This window comes from Felis catus, chromosome B4, assembly GCF_018350175.1.
Source record: "Felis catus isolate Fca126 chromosome B4, F.catus_Fca126_mat1.0, whole genome shotgun sequence".
In the NCBI taxonomy this organism is placed as follows: domain Eukaryota; kingdom Metazoa; phylum Chordata; class Mammalia; order Carnivora; family Felidae; genus Felis; species Felis catus.
In genome coordinates this window covers 13,129,576-13,151,011 of record NC_058374.1, presented here as the reverse complement: position 1 = coordinate 13,151,011, position 21,436 = coordinate 13,129,576, and the positions used below count along the sequence as shown (strand labels likewise).

General features: G+C 45.7%; 1 protein-coding gene across 16 annotated transcripts in view; it reads left to right on the top strand.

Moving 5' to 3' along the window:
• The window catches only part of FRMD4A (FERM domain containing 4A), a 659,116-nt gene that overhangs the window by 541,953 nt on the left and 95,727 nt on the right, over positions 1–21,436 (top strand). For all 16 annotated transcript variants that reach the window (XM_045060912.1, XM_045060911.1, XM_023256373.2 and 13 more), the window contains 3 exons: positions 7,180–7,236; positions 8,150–8,172; positions 19,704–19,787. In XM_045060912.1, coding sequence (XP_044916847.1) covers positions 7,180–7,236; positions 8,150–8,172; positions 19,704–19,787 — 164 coding nt within the window. The remainder of the gene's footprint in view (positions 1–7,179; positions 7,237–8,149; positions 8,173–19,703; positions 19,788–21,436) is intronic.

The window sequence follows — 21,436 nt, the reverse complement described above, 5'->3', positions numbered from 1 at the left end:
ATTTTAGGATGTTATGCCCTGAAATGGGTCCTTGTAAATCCACGATGCTGTGTATTCGATGGGCACTTTTAGTCTGGAGACTGGTATTCTTTAATTCTGGGAGATTTTTCTGTATTATTTTTTTGATGGTGTCTCCTCTTTTCTCTGTGCTCTCCTTGTGGAACTCTTGCTAATTAGATGCTGGGCAGAGCCTCCTGCTTTGATACCTTGCAGCTCCTATTTTCCATCTCTGTCTTTTTATTCTACTTTCTAGAAGATTTGATCAGTATTATCTTGAGCCTCTATTGGCTTTTTTTTTTTTTAATTTTTTTTTTCCAACGTTTATTTACTTTTGGGACAGAGAGAGACAGAGCATGAACGGGGGAGGGGCAGAGAGAGAGGGAGACACAGAATCGGAAACAGGCTCCAGGCTCCGAGCCATCAGCCCAGAGCCCGACGCGGGGCTCGAACTCACGGACCGCGAGATCGTGACCTGGCTGAAGTCGGATGCTTAACCGACTGCGCCACCCAAGTGCCCCGCCTCTATTGGCTTTTTAACTTTTGATACTATGTTTCTAATTTCTAAGACTTCATATTATCTGATCTTTATGTATATATATATTTTAATTATATTATCCTTTACTATTTTTGAACTCCTTTTGTTTCAACGTCAATTATGCATATTCTGTGACGTTTCTGTTTCTTTTTAGTTCTTCCCCCGCCCCCGCACCCCCATGTATTTATTTTGGTCTCTGTCTTTCATATTGGAGACTTTCTTCAGTTGACTGTTGGTCGTGGTCCGTCCATCTGTAGGTAAGAGTGAGGCACCCAGGTGGAGGTGGTCCGCTGGTGGATGTCCCTGTGGAGTGAGCCAGTGGCAGACTGGTTCTTTGAGTAGGAAGCCTGAATGGCAGCGTTTGGAAGACCTTTCTCGTGGCTCCTTATTCTCTCCAGGGGAGAATCTTCCCACTTCCTGTCTGAGTGCTCATCCTCTACTTCCTGTCTGGTCTCTACTTCCTGTCTGGTCCTCCACTTCCTGCCTGGGTGTGTCCCCCACCTCCAGGATCGGGGAGAAAACACCTCCAGTTGGGGTACAGATTCCCTTCTAATCCTGGCACTTTGGGTGGACCTCATTCCAGCTTCCTGTGCGTCTTCTCCAGAGAACAAACCTCTGATCTCTTTAATAGCAGAAAAGTGAGGAAAGGTGTTTTGTTTTGTTTTGTTCTCTTTGTCATTTTCCCCAAATTAGGAGCCCCACCTTCCTGCCTTCCACTCTTTCTTCACCGGGAGGCCGACGGCCTGACCCTGTGGGTTTCTCTCTCACTTCCTTTTGCTTTGCACTTTACGGTCCCCCTATTCTCTACAAAAATAGCAGGAAAATACAGTCAGAATCAATCCAAGTAGCAGAGGATTAAAATATGGTCATGAGAGAGCAGGGTTCTAATTGTGAACTTTAAGGGGAACAGGAGGAGGTACAGAGTGGGGGTCACTGACACCCCACATAGCCACATGCTTCAACAGCATTTCTCATGTGTTTTAAGTCGCCACGATTACAGGTGGATGATGGAAAGGAAATTTATGACCAGGGGATAGATAAAACTGACTTATAAATGTGTGCCTTTTTTTGTGGAAAACTCCCATGGGAAGTCTACCTTGATGTTGTGTGGAAAATCACGCAGGAAAGCAGAGCTCTCCTGCCAAGCTTTCTTTCCAGTCTTCTCCCTCTTTGGATGTGGCTTCCTCTGCCAAACCAAAGAGGCCCATCGACCAGCCTCATGGGAGACAGTGGACTTGTCATACCCAATGGGAGTGATGGGGTGGATGCGGATTCTGATCTCAGCTTTTGCCCCGCCTTCAGGCTGCAGGATAGAATCCTGCCTTCTCTCCACTGCTGAAGGGAAATTGCTGTCAAGAGGTCATCACCACAATAATTTTTGAAAGTCTTGCCGGCTACAAGTGCTAGGACACAATGTCAGCGTCTTTTTTAATTTTTTAAAAAGAAAGATTCCGATTGATAATATGGGATTGACTATCCACTCTTAAATATGATTGTCACACCGAAGTGCTTGTTCTCAACCCTTATCTTGTCCGCCAGTGATCGCCAAAGAAGCAACCCATCATCTGTATCTAAAGGTGGGCTGCAGTGGGACTCTTTGGGCTGGAGGACAAATTGGCACGAGCATTCTTCAGAGTGAGTTTTTATGGTCACCTTCCATGACTGTCACTAAACTAGGCACATACACAATGCTCAGTAAATTGTTTTTCATCAGTTACTTTCCAATCCCAGGGAGCAAGGATTTGCATAGCTCCTGTGAAATGGTCAAGTCTGATGCCTACATGTACCCACTGAGAGCGGATCATGTCTAAAGAAACTTAAAATTCCTGCTTTATGTGGGCTGCTGGTCTTGCCCCGCCTTCTTCCCTGAGCTGGCCACATAGGTCTGGGAGCTTCACAAATTATTAAAATTTAAATAATCATCCTTGGGGTGCCTTTGCTATGTAGGGCTAAACACCATCACTCTTGTTGAAATTGAAGTAAGTGGTCTTTATCCAAGATCTTCAAAGAGCTTTGCTAATGAACAGATCGTATTGTCTTGTCTGAAGATGAGAGAAACAAAGCCCGCAGTCAGGCCCCACAGGACAAAGGAAGCAACATAAGTATTAGTCTCAGACTTACAGAATCCCAGCCCTTCCTTGTCTTTTCACTTGACGATGGTAGGTTTAGTGTGTGTGTTCCTATGACAGGGGGTGGAAGGAAAGAAGGACAGAGAGGGACTTTTCGTTTTCAATTCTAGAGACAAATTTCACTCTGGCTCACCATCTTGGTGGTTCTCGTGACCTCTAAGAGAGAGACTCCCCGGGGTCACGATACGGGCCAGAAGCAGAAGGAATCACTGTGCCACAGAGTCAGAGCACGGTGGCCCAGCATGAATGGCCCATACCCCAGTGGGTCATTAGCCAAACAGGAGGGAACTTGACTGATGAAAAACTGGCAAAGGGCTAAGGAAGACGGTTGTGCAAGACCACGTCAGTCCCTTCCTGCACCCCAGCCCCTGTTTGCCTGGGGCGTCATCATGCAGCCATTATGAGTTGTGCAATGAGCCCGGGTGCTTACACAGGCACAGGGAGGCCGGATGTGGCATCGGGACCACTTGGGTGATAGACACACACATGGAGACACGTTTGCATAATGTTCTCTCCTCGTTAGAAAAATACGTCTTACTAAAGATTCCCGTGAATGCCGAACAACGCTGAAGGACAGAGGCAACGTTGTGGGGGTCAGATTGTAAGCACCAGTGAGCCCCAATAAATCCTACAGACAGACAGGATATTTGCAGTGTGTCTCAGGGTTTCTAAATCACCCTCCATTTCCTCACCAAACTCAGTAAAATAATTGGAAAAGAAGTCATTAGCCCCCTTCTACGGAGGAAAATGAAACGGGAGGAGATCCAGTGATTTATTCAGTGTCCCGGAGCTGATGGGGGTGGGGGGTTGGAACTAGAACCTGGAACTTTCTAGTGAGAGTAGAAGTGATCTTAAGGAGGGTGGCAAGAACCAAACTCCTCAGCCATTTTGTGGTGAGGAGAGAGGTGGTAGGTGGCGGGCGAGCCCTGCAGATTGTTCTGGATGGACCTGGCAATGGATCGTCCTCCCTGAAATCTTATCAGCCTACCATATGGTTGTTAGTCACGTTTTCTGTTATATTGAGCGTATTAATCTCACGCGAAAGTTGGAATTTCTGTCATTGCCGACGACGGAGGAATGCTTTTCGTTAAGATCCGGGGTTGTGTAAGGACCCCCACGAAGTCCCTTGGAGCACGGGGGTCGTGAAGAGGTCCTCCAGTTCTCGGCACTTTTGGAGAACCTCACGCCTGCCGCCTGGGGTTCTCGTGGGGCTATTTACTTGGAACTCTTGGAGACCCACAGATGGAAATCTTTCTGAGAATATTGTCAACCGTGACGCTGCTGATACATGACCCCGGGCCTCTTCCTTGAGCTCCTGAGTCACCTGGGATAAAACAATGCGGAGTGGGAGGAAGCGGGCCATCCTCCCCAACCCTGCTCTGAGCACACACGCGCACACCTGCGGGCGGTCGCGTTTTGTCTTTCCGGGGCATTCTTCAAAAGATCAGAGAAAGCCGGACACGTTATTCAGTAGTAGGTGAGGCAGGTGCCCTCCTCCTTTCCCCTGTCGTCCTCTTCTAGGGAAAACCCTGCACCCCAGGAGAGCGTGTGGTTTTCGCCTGCCCTCTCTGTGGTCTCATTCAGTTTATTTTCTCTGCCTGAGCAGAAAGATCGCACCTCTGGATTGCCAAAGAAAGACCTTCCTCTGCCTTCTCTACCCTTCTTCCCCCTACAGGTACATTTTCATTTAGCGGCTGAGTCACATCATGAACTGAAAGCTTGTGTTCACACTTAAAAGGGCTGTTCCTGATGGCTGGTTTTGAGTCGCACGCTAGATAAGCCTCTCCTCGAATGTTAACGATTAGCCCACCATCGACCATTAGCTGCAACACGGGTGTAAATGTTTGACAGGAGAGCACACAGACCGTGCGGGGGCCAGCGCCCGTGAGCGCGCAGGAAGTCAGTCGGTGGGAATGGAAAGGAACGTAGCGCATGTGGAAGCGGTCCGCCGTGGAAACCCTGGACAGTGTTTCTGTTAAATCATTTGTACGTTGTTAAATGATTTACATTCTGATGGGATCTGGTAATCCCAGAACAGCAATTCCACACATTCCTCTGTATCCCGACCCTGACAGTCTATATCAATTACAGCGGCCGTAAAGCTCTCTCAGCTGGTTAAGCATAAAGAATTATTGTGCCCGATCCTTCCATATGGTCTCCTTGGTTCTCTTAGCCCACACTTGTAAGGTCGTTCGGTGGCAAATATTATTATCCGTCTTTGAAATCACTAAGCCTTTTGAAAGAGCCCAAATGATATCCCTCCCTCGAAAGATACAGGCTTGCTCGAGCGCATTGTTTTGAATTCCAGGGTCCAGTTGTGGACCACAAAAGAAACTCATTAGAAAATCCATGAATCAGAGTTCGGTTTATAATTCGAGTGAAAAATAACTCTAGTTTTGGCTAACTTCAGTGATAGATATGGGTCCAAGAATATGTTGGCTGACACCGAGTCCTTACTTTTTTTAGTCGAGATGTAATTGACACATAATATTGTATTAGTTTCACGTGTACAACATAATGGCCCGATATTTGTACATTACCGTCCGTCCACATAGACATTTATTTCCTCGTGTTGAGAAGTTCCAAGATCTGCTTCTCTTAGCAACCTTCAAATATACAGTAACTATACCTCTTAGCAACCTTCAAATCTACAATAACTATAGTCACAATGCTGTACCTTATATCCTCAGGACTTATTTATAAACTGAAAGCTTTTACTTTTTGGCCCCTTTCACCTTTCCCCCCCTCCACCGCCGGCAACAACCAGTCTGTTCTCTGTATCTACAAATTTGAATTTTCTTTCTTTCTTTTACATTCTGTGTATCAGCACTATCATTCAGTACTTGTCTTTCTCTGTCTGACTTACCTCACTTAGCATAATGCCCTCAGGATCTATCTATATTGTGACAAATGGCAAGATTTCATTCTTTTTTATGGCTCAGTAATACTCCATCACACACACACACACACACACACACACACACACACACACCACACTTTTTTTTCAAAATTTTATTTAAATTCTAGTTAGCAAATAAATAAAATAAATTTCTAGTTAGTTAACATATAGTGTAACACTGGTTTCAAGGGCAGAACTTAGTGATTCATCACTTACGTACAATGCCCAGTGCTTATACAACGTTTTCTTTATCCATTCACCCATTGATGGACACAGGCTGTGTCCATGTTTATAACTGGCTGTTGCAGCGAACAAGGCATGCAGACATCTTTTTGAGTTGGTTTCATTTCCCTTGGACCCGTCGCCAGAAGTGGAATTTCTGGATCACATGATCTGCGATAGTTCTATTTTTAAATTTTTGAGGAACCTTCATTCTGTTTTCCACAGTGGCTGTACCAGTTTATGCTCACCCCCCCCACCCCCAGTGCACGAGGGTTCCCTCTTCTCCACCTGCTCTCCAACACGTGCTATTTCTTGTCTTTTTAATGGTAGCCATTCTGACAAGCACCAGCTGATACCTCCTGAGTCCCTGTTGACTCGGGGGCACTCTCGCACTCAGGGAGGTCCCTTGCTGGACAAGAGGTTGGGGGATTGTTTCTGGTCTCCTCACGGCCACTAAGGCCTTGTGACTTGGGGAGAGTCCCTTGACATTTCTGGATTTCTGTTCTCAGTGAAAGCAGAGAGGACTGGGCTTGGAGACGACGGATGTTTATTACCTTGACCATAGTGATGGGGTCACAACGTTTGCATACGTCCAACGTCATCAAATTGTGTGCATTAAATGTGCAATTTTTTCTGTGTATCAGTTACACCTCAAAAAGCTGTTTAGAAAATGGATATGAACTATATGCATATTGAAAAATACATATATGAGATTTTTTTCAAAAACCAAGGACAGGTTTATACGCTTTTAAGACCATATCCTTAGATCATGATTAAATATTCAGGGGAAGAAATAATAGGAAAGAAGCATCTTTAAACTTAGACTCTGTGGCAGTGCTGGCCAGTAGAACTTTCTACAAGGACGAAAGTGGTCCGTACCTGCTCTGACCCCATGGTAGCCAGCCGCTGCATCGAACTGTTGAGTGCGTAAAAGCAATGAGGGCATTGTAATGAGAAACTGTATTTTTAATTTTTATTTAACTTTAATTTAAAGAGTCACAATCTCATTATGACTTTTTTCTTTTCCATAAAGCCTTATTCCTGGTCCCAAAGTCAAGTTCACCAAGAAATCACCATTGGTTATCAAGTAACCTTAGCCACTGATGAATCAGATTCACAGATTTGTAACATTTCCCTAATTTCTCATCAAGATTTAAAGCTTTGAGGTGACTGGGGAGATCCAGGACCACTGGGGTCCGCCTCTGGCTAAAAGCTGCGAATAGAATGTCGGGAATCATTTAGGGCCAAGTAATTCGGCACAGAGATATTCTCTGAGCGTTTGAGATTCTGGGAAACAGCTGAGAAAAAAGAGAGCGGGTCTTTTTTTAGGAGATGTCCTAAAGAAATCCTGTTAAAGGACCAAACTTACCTTTCTTTTTGGTTTGTCCCTCTAGGAGCTGATCGATGTTGACAGTGAAGTGGTGTTTGAATTAGCCTCCTATATTTTACAGGTGAGTTGTCCTGTCCTCATCTGGCTGTCCCAGAGCCATACGCAGTAGAGACGGGAGTAAGATTGAGCACACCCAGCAGGCTGCCATATTCACTACCTATTTGTCATCTTAATTATTTATGACACTAATAGGAAGGAGCTACACCATGGCAGTCGAGAGAGGCTTCTGGCATTCCAGAATTTTAAGACAGGGTCTCTCTGCAAAGGAAAATTGTGTGTATCACTTGAGCCTGGGGGAAACAAGGATCGTTCAGTAACTCCCTTTTCTTCAGGGTTAGTGCCCTCCCCCACTCTGGAGAAAGCCCAGTAAATAGCAAGATTTAACTGCCGAGAGAATCATTGCACATCCTATGGAAAGACAAGGAACGGACAGGCCTTTCACTTATGGGTAAAAGAGATATTAATGAAAATCGGCGGCAATGACAGTTTTAGTAACGCTGGCAAGATGAATTAGAAGGACGGCATTCATTTATTTCTTCCACAAAGATTTCTTAAACAACTGTTATATTCAAGATTCCTTGAAGGTTCCATGGCCCCTCCTTAGGATGACCAGGAAAGAGCCCACAATACAAAACAAGTAACATAAGACACTAAGCAGTTCTACCCAGACACATGTTCAGATCCGGAATCCTCAATCCAGAAAAAGGTAGACCAGGGTCCAGAGGTAGAAACTTGCATTTTGCTGTTATGAATCACTTTCTTTGTATATAACTTTCTAAAGTTTAATTTTGTGTCTCATATTCATGTGGCAAATGCATGGTCCTTTCCCCATTGTCTTCCTATAGCAGATAGGACAGCAGCAGTAGTAAGCTGAGCTTACTCAGTAGAGGAGTGGTCATGACCATGGAATGTATTTAAAAGTCTGGAACACGGTACGGGAATGTTTCATTGACGTTGAATTTTTTCTTCTACAGGAGGCAAAGGGAGATTTTTCTAGGTGAGTTTACAAAAGGATTTGTTTTCTTAATGTGCTCTGTTAATCTTCATTAGAAGAAACTATTCTTTCTATACTTTGTAGGAGGGCAGTGCTTTAATGTTAGATATTAACGAGGAGTGCCTGGATGGCTCAGTCGGTTGAGTGTCCGACTTCGGCTCAGGTCATGATCTCACAGTTTGTGAGTTCGAGCTCCACGTCGGGCTCTATGCTGACAGCTCAGAGCCTGGAGCCTGCTTTGGATTCTGTGTCTCCCTCTCTCTCTGCCCCTCCCCTGCTCACGCTCTGTCTCTCTCTCAAAAGTAAATAAATGTTAAACAAAATTATTTAAAAAATTAAAAAAATATATATATATTGATGAGAGCCACCTCTCAACTTGTCAATTGAAGCAGACGTATCGGGCAGAGGAAACATAGTAACAGCAAGGAGGATATTCTGTACTAAATGAAAAGCCTAGAGATCACTAAAGCAGAGATCAGCACCCACTGTCACACATGGCCACTAGTGAGGTTTGTCAGCTGGAACCTAGAGCCTGAAGTCACCACTCTGGTGTGAACAGGGCTTTAGATTATCCCACAGTGTGGACATTTTTTTTCTCTCTCCGTTTTAGTCTCCTGCTCCTCCAAAGGACGAAATGCTATCCCATAGGGAGATTTCCTTCATGAAAGCATCTCAGTTCCCCACTTCTACTTTTCTTCCCTCTCTAGATATTCCATTGGAGAGAATGTAAACACTTAACCACCGGGGACACTGTGCACTGGTTATTAACTTGTGGAACTGCCAGCTTCTCAGTGCCGTTCATTTCCTGAAGCTTTGCCCATTGACCAGCGTGGTTGAATCGCCTCTCATTTTCTCATGATCGTTAGTGGAGCCCTCAGAGTAGGGAGTTGTAGACATCCACCAACGGGACTGTCTGCTCAAAGACAGACATTGTTCCAGGCATTCTGCTTTCTTGAACTCCCCGAGAGATGTCTGGGATAGCCCATATTTTAGAACCAAGGTCTAAATGTACAAGAAAACAGAGTGTCTGGGCATAGCATTCTGACTCATCAATAGGAAATAAGCAAAATTGGTATTAAAATTAAGAAACACTGGGCGCCTGGGTGGCTCAGTCAGTTGAGCGTCCGACTTCGCTCAGGTCATGGTCTCACAGTTTGTGAGTTTGAGCTCCACGTCGGGCTCTATGCTGACAGCTCAGAGACTGGAGCCTGCTTTGGATTCTGTATCTCCCTCTCTCTTTGCCCCTCCCCTGTTTGCACTCTGTCTCTCTCTCTCTCTCTCTTTCAAAAATAAATAAACATTAAAATTTTTTTTTTGTTTTTAAATCTTTATTAGAAGATTCTAACATCTGAGGTGCCTGAGTGGCTCAGTTGGTTGAGTATCCATCCACCTTCGGCTCAGGTCATGATCTCACGGTCCGTGAGTTCGAGCCCCGCGCTGGGCTCTGTGCTGACAGCTCGGAGCCTGGAGCCTGCTTCAAATTCTGTGTCTCCCTCTCTGTGCCCCTCCCCTGCTCGCTCGCTCTCTCTCTCTCTCTCTCTCTCTCTCTCTCTCTCTCTCTCTCTCAAATAATAGATAAACATTAAAAAAATTTTTTTTAAAGAAACACAAATCCTGACTCTACTCCATGATGGGACTTGTATGTTTTCTCATGCTTTGGCAGATTTGATCTAAACTACTTCAGTTGGTGGCTTACCTGTACTTGTCTAGATTTGTCAAGTTCATGCGGCCTGGTTTGTGAAGCCTTCGCTGTTTTCTCTTTGGTCTCCATGTGCATATCTAAAGCTTTCTAACAAAGCCTGAGGTGTATGTTCTCATTCCGATATCTCAGCAAAAGCAAAAAACCTAGTTTATGATTTAAAACAAGGGTCAGTTTGGGGTGCCTGGGTGGCTCAGTCAGTTAAGCGTCTGACTTCAGCTCAGGTCATGATCTCGCGGTTCGTGGGTTCAAGCCCCGCGTCGGGCTCTGTGCTGGCAGCTCAGAGCCTGGAGCCTGCTTAGGATTCTGTGTCTCCCTCTCTCTCTGCCCCTCCCCTGTTTGTGCTTTGTCTCTCTCTGTTTCTCAAAAATAAGTAAATGTTAAAAAAAAAAAAAAAGGTGGGGGGGTAAGCCAACATTTTCTGTAAAGGGCCAGATGGTAAATAATCTTGGGTTTTGCAGGCCATAGAGTCTCTGCTGTAATTACTCAGCTCTCCCTTTGTAGGTGCAAAAGAAGCCATAGACAACAGGTAAATAAAGGAGTATAGCAGTGTTCCAATAAAACTTTATTTATAGACTTGGAAATTTGAATTTTGTATACATTTTCTTGTATCCTGAAATACTGTTCTTTTGAATTGTTTGTTTTCTAACCGTTTAAAGAATATAAAAGCCATTCTTCGCTCGTGGGCCATACAAAAACCAGCAGAGAGCTGGTGGGTTGCGGTGTGCATACCCCTGATTCTAAAATTAGTCCCTTCAGCCCAGTTTGAATATTTGCATAAGGAGACCTCCAGGCCCCTTGTGTTTAGGCTTCCCAAGTTCTTGCTATAAAGCAGAGGTAGTCAATTTTTTTTTTTTTTAACTAAGGCTTTTTTACAGCCTTAGCAGGAGACCTTAAACATTATAGGTGGCCAGTAACCATTCAGTGAATTTGTTGAATGAAACATTTTGAGGATATAGAAACTATGTTTGTTTTTTGTTGTTGTTGTTGTTTTGGTTTTTTGGGGGTTTTTTTTTTGCAGTTGTTACTTTTTTATGCCCTTCATTTGGTATTGGAATTTGGGGGTTTTGATAAATGCAGCTTTATATCTTACAAAGACTTCTGATCCCTTGAAAAATAGTTTAACAACCCCAGGTGCAATCGATTCTCCAAAGATACTCTTCCCCCCTTTTCTTTGACCAGCCCCGAACTCTGCTGTAGATATTATTTATTTTTGAGAGTACCCTGACAGGATGGAACATGAACTGTGAAGTCGTCTGACCCCACAGATCCTGGGAACGTTTGGCCTCAGGGATTGCCAGGGAGGAGGAAGTTGTAGGCCTGGCCTCCCAGTAATTCATGGTCCCTTAATGAGCCTGTGGAATGCTAGCTCATGGGGCTCAGAGAAACAAAGGATCCTGGTTTAGCTTCATTTGTCAAAGTGCTGCCTCTCGGTTTGTTTGTCCCCAGCTGTCTGGGGAGAGAAACAGCCTTCATGGGAGGAAGAGGTCAGACACCTTATCCCAAAGGTCACTCTATGTGCCAGGGTAGACCTCCCGTCGCGGAAGGTGGAGGTGATCTGTTACGTGCGGTGCCCTGATCAACACCTGTCATCTGCAGCAGGCCCACGGTCTGTGTGTAAGAGTGGCCTGGCGTTTTGGAATAAGAGAAGGTCATTCTAAATTCCTTGTTGGTGCCTTTTCCCATCTATACCCAGGGAAATCCCTAAAGCATTAACGTTGAGCACATTTAGTTTGGCGGCTGAACATTAGGCGTTTTAGGTGTCCTAGTCTGAGAAGTTTAGTATTGTAGAGTTACGTTCGGTCTATTAATAATAATTCATGCAGGACTGTGCATTAAGTTCTGTGCATTATATTTAACTGAAAGGCTTTGACTTGTATACATACCCGTCAATAGAATATGTTTTCCTGAACAGCATCAATAAAATGAGAGGTCCGCTTCGATCGCACAGAGCACTGCGGCATGGTCCAGGGCTTAAGTCTAGGATATTCTAGAATCTAGAGGATTAAAGAACCTTTTTAACTAATGGTCGCCCACAAAAGACAAAGTAACCTTTTCATAGCCAGAGGGTACCGAATCGAACTTCCTGAAAGGCTGTTTTGCTCTCGATGTGACTATTCTGTAGATTTACATGTCAGGGAACACACACAACTACATTTCAGTGGAATGAATATTACACGTCTAAAAATTATGGGAGCAGTTTCCTTGAAGTATAAGGACAAGGGAGAAGTCAAAAGTGCTAATAATGTACTTTACCAGAAGGAGAACTGTATACGGACAACACGGAATCATAATTCTTCTTCCTCCTGCCCCTCCCAGGCTCTTCTGTTTCTGCTTTTGGACTCAGTCTTGCCCAGCAGACCCCTGGGGCTTATTCTTACCAGCCTCCCCTTTTCTTTCCTGTGAATGGAAACGCTCACTTTATCTTCTTGGACTTTCCCATGAGATGTCGGGTTGAGCGTTGCTGAGAAGAAATGGCTGGGGTACATAGAGATCGATAAGAAGTATTGTCCGGGGCAGGAAGAAATCTATGTCATAGTCTAACATATTGGGGACAGATTTGTGAGCCCTCATTAAAGGTTTGGGAAATAGCCTTATCAAAAAATAATATTTTCTCACTTGTATTATTTTCCTTAGCACAGCACGATAATCGTTCTTCACTTCCTGGTGTCTTCGTGTGTACAAAAATGGATGTCCTTCCACAATCAGGAAATGTAGAGTTGGCATTTCTGCTTAAAAACAATCGAATAGCCTAAGACCTGCTATCCTTGCCAGCTCTAGAGGCAAATATTAGGTTGAAAAGGATCAACACGGTTTAAAAACAGAAAGTTCTCATTTGATCGTCCCTCCTGGACACTCGTCAGCTAACACACGTTTTCCGTGATTTATCCATACTTTTTGCATCAGAAACACTGCAGTGGCTTGAGTGCTGAACACTGACATTTCCTGTTTTAAAAATTTAAAGGGAAAAGCCTTGGGTTATTATAGAAAAAAATAAGATTCTCTTCCTCTAAAAGGTCAGTGCAGGAACACCTCGTTTAATCAACTGAACAGGATATCCAAATCGTATGGTTACATTGTAATTTAATTTTTTTTAATGTGTTATTTAGTTTTGAGAGAGAGAGAGACAGAGACAGAGTGCGAGTGGGGAAGGGGCAGAGAGAGAGGGAGACGCAGAATCCGAAGCAGGCTCTGGGCTCGGAGCTGTCGGCACAGAGCCCGATGTGGGGCTCGAACTCACAAGCTGTTGCGATCATGACCTGAGTCAAAGTTGGACGCTTGGCCGACTGAGCCTCCCAGGCGCCCCAGTTACGTATTAATGTCACAGAAGACTTATTGCTACATTGTACACAAGAACTTGATTTTTCGTTTTTTTTCTCTAAGGGGACCTTAACTGAAAACCCTCATAGCCAGTCTCTCTTCCTGATGTTGAGAATCACCTCACACTTTACTTTCTGTCAACCCTTTTGATACTCTCAGAAGGGTCCCACCAAAAGAGGGGGAAAAGATCATTTTAAACTTTTTGCCAAATCAGTGAACTGATTTAAAAAAAAAAAATGTTTTATGCCAAACAGCACACATAAATGCCTGAGTCACACTACCTTTGGTATAAAGAACCATCCAAACATAAACCGGGACTAGTAAAAAACATCTGTTCTATAGAATTTTTTCGTTAACAGGATTTAATTGAAACCAGATCAGTAAAGCTCTGTTACCCTGGGCCGTCCCTTGGGCCCTGGAAATATCTTTGTTATAGAGGACCGGATGCACTGACGCTAATCATTAAAACAGGATTCTACCAGCAAAACATTTCTCAGGACCAGTAAGCAAACAGCACCTGAAAAAGACTGATGTTAAGAGCATTTCATGTAAAGGTCCATGGGCCACGTGGTGCTTACCTGTTCAGAGACTGCCATGTGCCTGAGAGGCAGGGGAAGGAAAACCTACATCTGCAGGCTCTGTCTGTTCCAAAATAAACACAGCGGCCACAGAAAAAGAAGCGACGCTGTGATTGAGTACTTAGGGTTCAGTTTATATGACATCTGCACAAACTTAAACACAGGTCCAAGTGAGAGAGTATTAGCCCAGCGGAGTTCAGTGGTATGTAAGAAATTTTGCTGTGTCCTGATTTATCAACCTGCAGGTTTCTAATTCTATCTCTTAAAATAATAATTATTATTATTTAATGCTTTTTGAAATGGAGTGAGGGAGGGAGGGGCAGAGAGTGAGGGGGAGAGAGAGAATCTCAAGCAGGCTCCATACTGCCCAGTGCAGAGCCCGATGTGGGGCTCGAACTCATGAAACTGTGAGATCATGACCTGAGCCGAAACCAAGAGTCAGACACTTAACCGACTGAGCCACCCAGGGTGCCCTGTTTCCTACAACTTTTTAATTGGTGTCTTGAAAGAAACTAGTTGGCGGTGATCGTATAGTAAGCAAAATAGATTTGCTGAGAGTCTTAGGTAGAGTAAGAAATACTCAGACAGTGGGGTTTGGAATAGTGAACATTTAGAATAGAACTGGTATCCTTACCAGTTTGAATTGTGTCTTTAATACCCCAAATTGCGAATGTCCCTGTTGGAAACTTAGTAGAAAAGTCCTCTGTGAAGCTTAAAACACATCTGTCAGCCCAAAGGAGAGTTTTTGTGGGAATAATTTAAATGTATGTAATTCTCGTATGTTATTTCACACACAAAAAGAGAGAGGGAGAGAGAGAGAGAGAGAAGGGGTATGTGATGGTTTTCCCATGATTTAAGAAAGGACTTGGAGCGAGAAGTAGCTGGAATATTTCACGCCCGCAAGACCTTTTGAAAAGGAACAAAATCTGTGAAAATTTGAAACAAAATGTTCAAGTGGAAAAGTTATAAATTGTTACAGAAATCTTTGTTTTATGCACAAAATTCCATTTTCCTGAGCTTTTCAAGTGTGTAATTCACATTTTCTGAGCATAGGAAAATATTCAGACGGGGGATTTTGTAGGACGATACCTTCAAGTCCTGTGGGAATCGTTTAGCTATAAAGTAAGGAGGAGATTTTGTATTATGACAGCTGCCTCTTTTGTGAAGCATTTATTTAATAGCAATATGGTATTTCGAGTTGACCTTGTGAATAGCGGAAAGGCTCGTGGCTATAACACTACGTCAGTTTTTCAAAATTAAGATTCCCAGTCTAAGGGAGAAGTAGAAAGTTAATCAGTTGCTGCTGCTTGTTCCATTTGCGTGTAATTACTGTCTTGGATTGTAGACTTCATAAAATGTTTAAAAACTTGTTTCGAATCTTGCAAGTTCCCAACTATGTTAGAAACTCACAAAACGTTTTGCATCACCCTAGGAAGCCAGACTCACTCGTCAAGAAAGAAATCTGTACTCAGATAAATTGGTAGTTAGCATCAGAAAATAAAGGCACACAATTCATAAATGTTGGCAATGTTCCCCCTCCATGGAGAATAGCCTGTTTATCCGTGATCCAGACCCAGAATCCAGAATCCCATGCTGGAGAAGTCTCAGCGGGTCCTCAGGTTGCCAGTGTCTGCAAATGTTCACACAACGATAGGAGAAGTGTTACAGGCAACATCCCAGCTACGAACTTTTCCAGCCCTCCCTACACACTTCTAAAAAAAGCATGTGATTGGGAGAAAATAGGCAAGCACCTCATTTTCTTTGTTGTAACCAGGACTTGAACTTGGTACAAACAAACAAACAAACAAACAAAAAAACAGGGAGGAAGGAAAAGGAAAGAAATTGTTCCCTGCGTGGTTTTTAAAGATCAGCAAAGAAGAAAAAAATATACAACTTGCCTTATTAATCTTAGAGTTTTCTAGACTCATTGTACCATTGAATAAAGTCGTACATACAGATCCACAGTGTAGGTCTGAAGCTTTAGGGTGTCGGTGATGTTTCTGAATTCTGAAATTTGTGGATTTTAGACGGGGGCAATTCAGGGTGTTCCTGAACACCATGATAGTGTCTGGGGCACTATCCTGGAACCTAACCTCTTACTGTGCCTGCACCAGAACATGGATATTTGCACCAAGTGGGGCAGAGAAAGGTCCAATGTTGCCTCCTATAAAAAGGTTAGGATTGCCACCAAGGGTGTTACAGAAATGTCTGTTTCTTAGAGCTTTTTGGATTTGGGAATTACGGATAATGAGGACCTGTGGGGGGGCTCTTTTACTTAGGAAATCCCTCTCCCTGGGGAACTTGACCTTCACGATAGCCTTTTAAAACACGGAGGCATTAGTGTTAGTGAAAAGGCATCACGTTGTCTTGCCTGAATTGCAGGACAATCCTTGTTACGCTGGTTTGACTTTCTGGGCTTAGCACTCTTTTGTGTTTTAGTGCCGTGTGCATCGAAACCACTGGGTTCAGGAAGAATTCTGCCGCACTAAGCATTTTCTCCGTGTCCCAGATTTGTCCTGCAAATTATGGACATCTCATTGAACCTAAGGAGAATCTTCTGAAAAAGTGTTTCCTCGTTTTTTTAAAGGGAAACAAACCCATGTGGATTTTGCTAATCCTCTGATCAAATTTGATTTTTGCTTCCTTCGCTTTATGGTGTCTTGGTTAAATCTGTTGTTGCTGTTATTTGCAGCAAATTCCTTGTTTGATATATTGCTAGAAATCTTAGAATGTGTTCTTAGTAGATCATTTGAACGTCCCAGATATGATAAGCAGTGTAGGTGGTAGGAAAGAGACACATTATCTCAAAAATCCCCCTAAATCAAAGACCAGAGCAACACTGAGAGTCCACTTCCCAAAAGTTTGGAATAAAATCTGGTGAATGTTAAAAATGAGAAGACTTTGGGTTGATTCGCAGTGTAGCAAATGACTCTCCAAGGGGCCTTTTTTCTTTTTCTAAAAATGGAACATGAACCATTTTAGGCTGTCTTACACATCGGCATTTATCAAGTGCACTGAACTCTGGGGGGAAAATGTCTGAGTCGATGACCCTGAAAGAGGAAACTGGGGACTTCTAGGACGTTCATTAGGTCGTAGCTTCCCACGCCTCTGGAGATGCAGCGACCGGGTCTGCCATCAGGGCAGCCGTCCGATACGCGGCCACAGAGTGGGGCCAGATCATTTCGCTGGGCTGACCACCTCTAAGTTAGCACAGATGTTTACAGACAGCAGAAAGGCAAATAAAACATTTCTACATAGCTGTCCTGTGGGAAGGATTAAGAGCCATGGATCCCTTCCAGAATGTAATGGATTTGGATGGGCTTCACGCCTTCGTGATTTCTTGTTGTATTTGTCCGTGTGACCTTGCCCTGGGGGAGAGCTGGAGAAGCCACGGCAGGCTCCCGCCAGGAAATGAAGCCTGCGATGGTCATCGGGGAAACTTGTTTGCCAACAAACTAGTGTTTGGTGCGTAAGACGATCCCTTCCTCCTTTACCTTCCTCCTTCCCCAAATATACTCCAAATGTGATGAGTGTGAGAAAACCCAAACTCCAGCTTCAGCTGAATTTGCTCCCCCCGTGGCTTCGGCCAGCACAAGTTCATCCCACAAGAGTGAGTAGCTTTTGATAGGTAAGGTGCCGCTGATGATCAGTGAATCGAAGCCCTGTTCTCAGGGTTCCTGTGGTGAAACAGGGGAGGCGAGATCCAGAAATTCATCCCCGCGGGCTCTCAGGTGTTCGGTGAACTGAATATTTGCTTGAACGATGCCTTAATAGGATGCGAGTAAAAATTCCAAACCCTGCTTGGGAACTGAATTTTCCCAAACACAGAGGGCTCACCCATTTGAAAACCCCCAGTGGCTGGCCGTTGCCTACTGGGTACGTGTGAACTCCATGAAAATGATACTCCTATTTCTTTTCTCCACCCAGGCCCTGCCCCAAAGCTGCTGCTTCCACCAGAGCTCACAGGGGCTCTCTTTCCTCTGAGCTATCGAATGCGTTGTTTGAATCAACGTGATCGACTACTGCTCTTAATCAGTTATCTTTCTGTTCGCGCTCATGCCGCCCCGCTAACTCGCGAGCGCCTCTTGGATAAAGACTGTGCCTTATCTTTTTTGGAGCCCCCTACACTGTTTTCCCCTGTCTAGCAGGGGCTCCCCAAATACCTTCAACTTTTTAACGATTAATTGATAAATCCTTGCCTAACCACGTAGGTGACAGCTGCTGTAGTACTTGGATTTGTTGCATCATACGGTAACACGTTGAGCTGTTCTTCTGGTCGGCTGTGCAGAAACACCACTGACACCATTTCTCAGTCCACTTGGAAAGCACCCGGAGAGCAGCTGTGTCCCCACCCAGTCCCCGCCCCCCCCCTCAGTGTGTTTCTCTGTCACCACATAAATGAACCGAACCGAAAGTCCTGGAACAGTTTGCCCACTGGCACTTGGTATGCAAAGGGTAGCCGCTGTGATCCGTTGCCCAGGGCAGCATTTCCGGGAGGGTGGGTTCTCCCAAAGGGCACATCCTCCAGTCTGCGGCGTGGATGTCGGGGTGTCTGCTGTCCAGCTGCCTCAGGAGCTCCCCATCTGTGACTGTGCTGCCCTTCTGTCCTTCCTTCACATGTACATCCTGAGCTCCTGTCTCCTTGCTGTCTTGATGTTATCGCTCAGCCTCCCAGGGGCCAGCATCTGCCTTGCTCTGTGCGAGGAGCACAGAAGCTGCTACTGTGGCCTTGGTTAGAACTGTGGACCGAGGCAGGCTCCACGGGGTACGGGGTGAGCCCTTGCCAGCGGGGCAGGGGCCGTGAGCCGCTCTAAAGGCCAAAGCCATCCCAAGGAGGAGGCCAGTAATTGCCTCTGGAGGTGAAGAGTGCGTGCAGACCCCAGTGCCCTGGCCCAGCGGGGATGCAGGTCTGTTGAGGGTGCAGAGAGGAGTCAAGCCTCTGAATAAGCCTGGTTACAACTAGTGGAGTTTTAAGTGTCCTTCTGACCTGACAACATGGGAGCTGGGGGGAGGGGGGGGGGGCGAGGAACAGAATTTCTGGTGCCGGGACCTGCGTCTAGGACCAGATAATCCACTTCCCACTCTTGGAGTCATTTCCAGGTCTTGTCAAAAACAAGAGTCATTTCTTTCTTTTCCTTCTTTCTTTCTTTCTTTCTTTCTTTCTTTCTTTCTTTCTTTCTTTCTTTCTTTCTTTCTTTCTTTCTTTCTTTCTTTCGGAGAGAGGGATAGAGAAAAGAGCAGGGGAGGGGCACAGAGAGAGGGAGACAGAGGATCTGAAGCCAACTCCACACGGACAGCAGCGAGCCGATGCTGGGGCTCGAACTCAAGAACTGTGCAATCGTGACCCGAGCCAAAGCCTGATGCTTAACCAACTGAGCCACCCAGGTGGCCCAAAAGCAGAAGGTTTTTTTTTTTCTCATATTTTGGACAACAGTCTCCAGTGTGCAGACGATCCGAGCAGAGAAAACCAGCATTGTGTGTTCTTGAGGGAAACAGCTCTCAAGGAGAAGCAGTCAGGTTGCCCGTTGGGGCCCCCAGAGCCCGTGATGGGACCCCAGGAGCTTCTCCCACAGACGCTGTTGACCCTTCTCTTCCCAGATTTGTGCTGCTCAGGGGCCCTGGGCGTGTGCCCCGCTCCACATACGGGCCATCTGTGAGCACGATGCCCTGTCCTGTTCAGTACCCCAGAGGAGAGGCCTTCTGGGCTCTGCACCTCGTGTGTTCTCTTTCCTCTATATTAAATCAATCAATTAAAAGGGAGCACCCCTTCCTTCCCCTCCTCCCCCGTCCAGTTTTCATTAAAAGGGAACAGATGTGGGGCCTCGGCTGAGGCCGCCGGGGCGGGGCGGGGGGGGGGTTCGGATCACACAGTGCGTGGTTTTCTCGGAGGGTGAACCATTCCTTGGCATTGTCTGTGTGCCCTCCCTGTCTTCCAGCAATGAGGTGGTGAGGAGTGACTTAAAGAAGCTGCCGGCGCTCCCCACTCAAGCCCTGAAGGAGCACCCCTCCCTGGCCTACTGGTAAGCCGCACCCCCTCGGCACACCCATCAGGAGCGAGCCCTCCCGGGGCACTAGGGGCCCGGGGCACCAGGACCCCAGCCGGCCCCACTCCAACTTGTAGAAGGGGCTTAGGTCTTGGCCAAACCATTTTCAGCATGTATTTTAGTGGCATGGTTTGCCATTTTCTATTTTCTTTCTCTTAAGAAAAAAAACCGTCTAAAATTTCACTTTGGATGCTTTGCCTCCTTGGAGACCCTTTCATGTGCTGCTCGAGTTTCATTCTGGAATCCCTGTCATTTGATGACAGGATGTGTGAGGTTTGGAGATGTGGGAGAACTGCGGGTTTTTTTTTTTTTTTTCATTTGCAGAAGAGAGAGATTGATTCTTTAATTTTCCCACAATGTTTCTTATCTCCTGATTTGGCCGCCGTGGAACATTACACCCTAGTTCATCCGTCAGGCCCCGGATTACTGATTCCGAACAAAACAGGCGCGCGAAAGGGTCCTGGATTGTGGTTCTGGTCACAATCGGGTGGGGCCTGTGTCCCCGGGTGGCCCTCACCACCGACCCAGGAGGAGTGCACTGCCATGGCCCTCGTGTTCCTTCTGAGTCCTTTGCAACAAGCAATGAGTGCTTTTATTAACAACAACAACAAAAGTAGTAATAATAAAACAAAAGTCGCAGGTCAGTCCTGATAAACTGTAACATGCAACGCTTGTAAACACCTCTTGAATCTGCTATGTGCAACGTCTGGATTGCTAACATTTCATCTCGTCTGGACACTTTTGCAGGCAGCACACTAGTGGCTCAGTTATTCAGGTGGCTCCCAGAGATTCCAATGGCTGGGTTGGGGCGGGTGGTGATGCACACGGCATTAGCGGGTTCAACTCTGGGCCACAGGTCGTTTCTCCTCAAGAAACCAAGCGATGGGGCAGCGGGAGCAGAAATGAGACGCTGAGTCCCAGGGGCAGAGAGCCCCCCTGCCCCCGGGGTGCTGGCACCCCCCGTCCCCCACCATCTCGTCTCTCTGAGCTGGTTTTTTGCCGCACATCCTGCACAAACATAGAGGTGGATACATAGTGGCTTTATAGAATCCTAACCTGCCCCCCCAGGGACAGAATCTGTCTCGCCTGCAGACTCACCCGTGCACGTGTCCGCTCCCACGCTGCCAGCTTGGCGGCCTGCACCTGTGCACACCAACAGACGACGCTCCTGTCCCCTCACTCATGGAGCCGTGCCGCCCTCTCCCCGGTCCCCCGTGTCCCCTGGGCCTCATCGTCCGTGTCCCCCTCCCCCACCAGCTGTTCGCATTGGGGAAACCAATGGTGAAAGTTAGAGACATGAGAATATAGTTTTGGAGACCAGTAGTTACTGCACGAAGGGGTGAATTTGCCAGGTGGGGGCTGGGTTTTCTGGGGTCAGAGTTGCTTTTAATCTAAACCATCCCTCAACGACCTCCTCATTCATTTGTTTCCCGGCACGTACACCCTATGCTTACCAGCTCCTTCTCAGTCTCTGTGCGTGTGTCTCTCTCTCTTTCTCTCTTTCGTGATCTCCACAGTCTGTTCCACGCTCACGTGTTACTTCTAATACAGAAATGTCTTCCTTCATGTCGCTCTCGTCATTTGTGTCCATATGAACAGCTTCGTCTTTACAGCCGACACCCCAC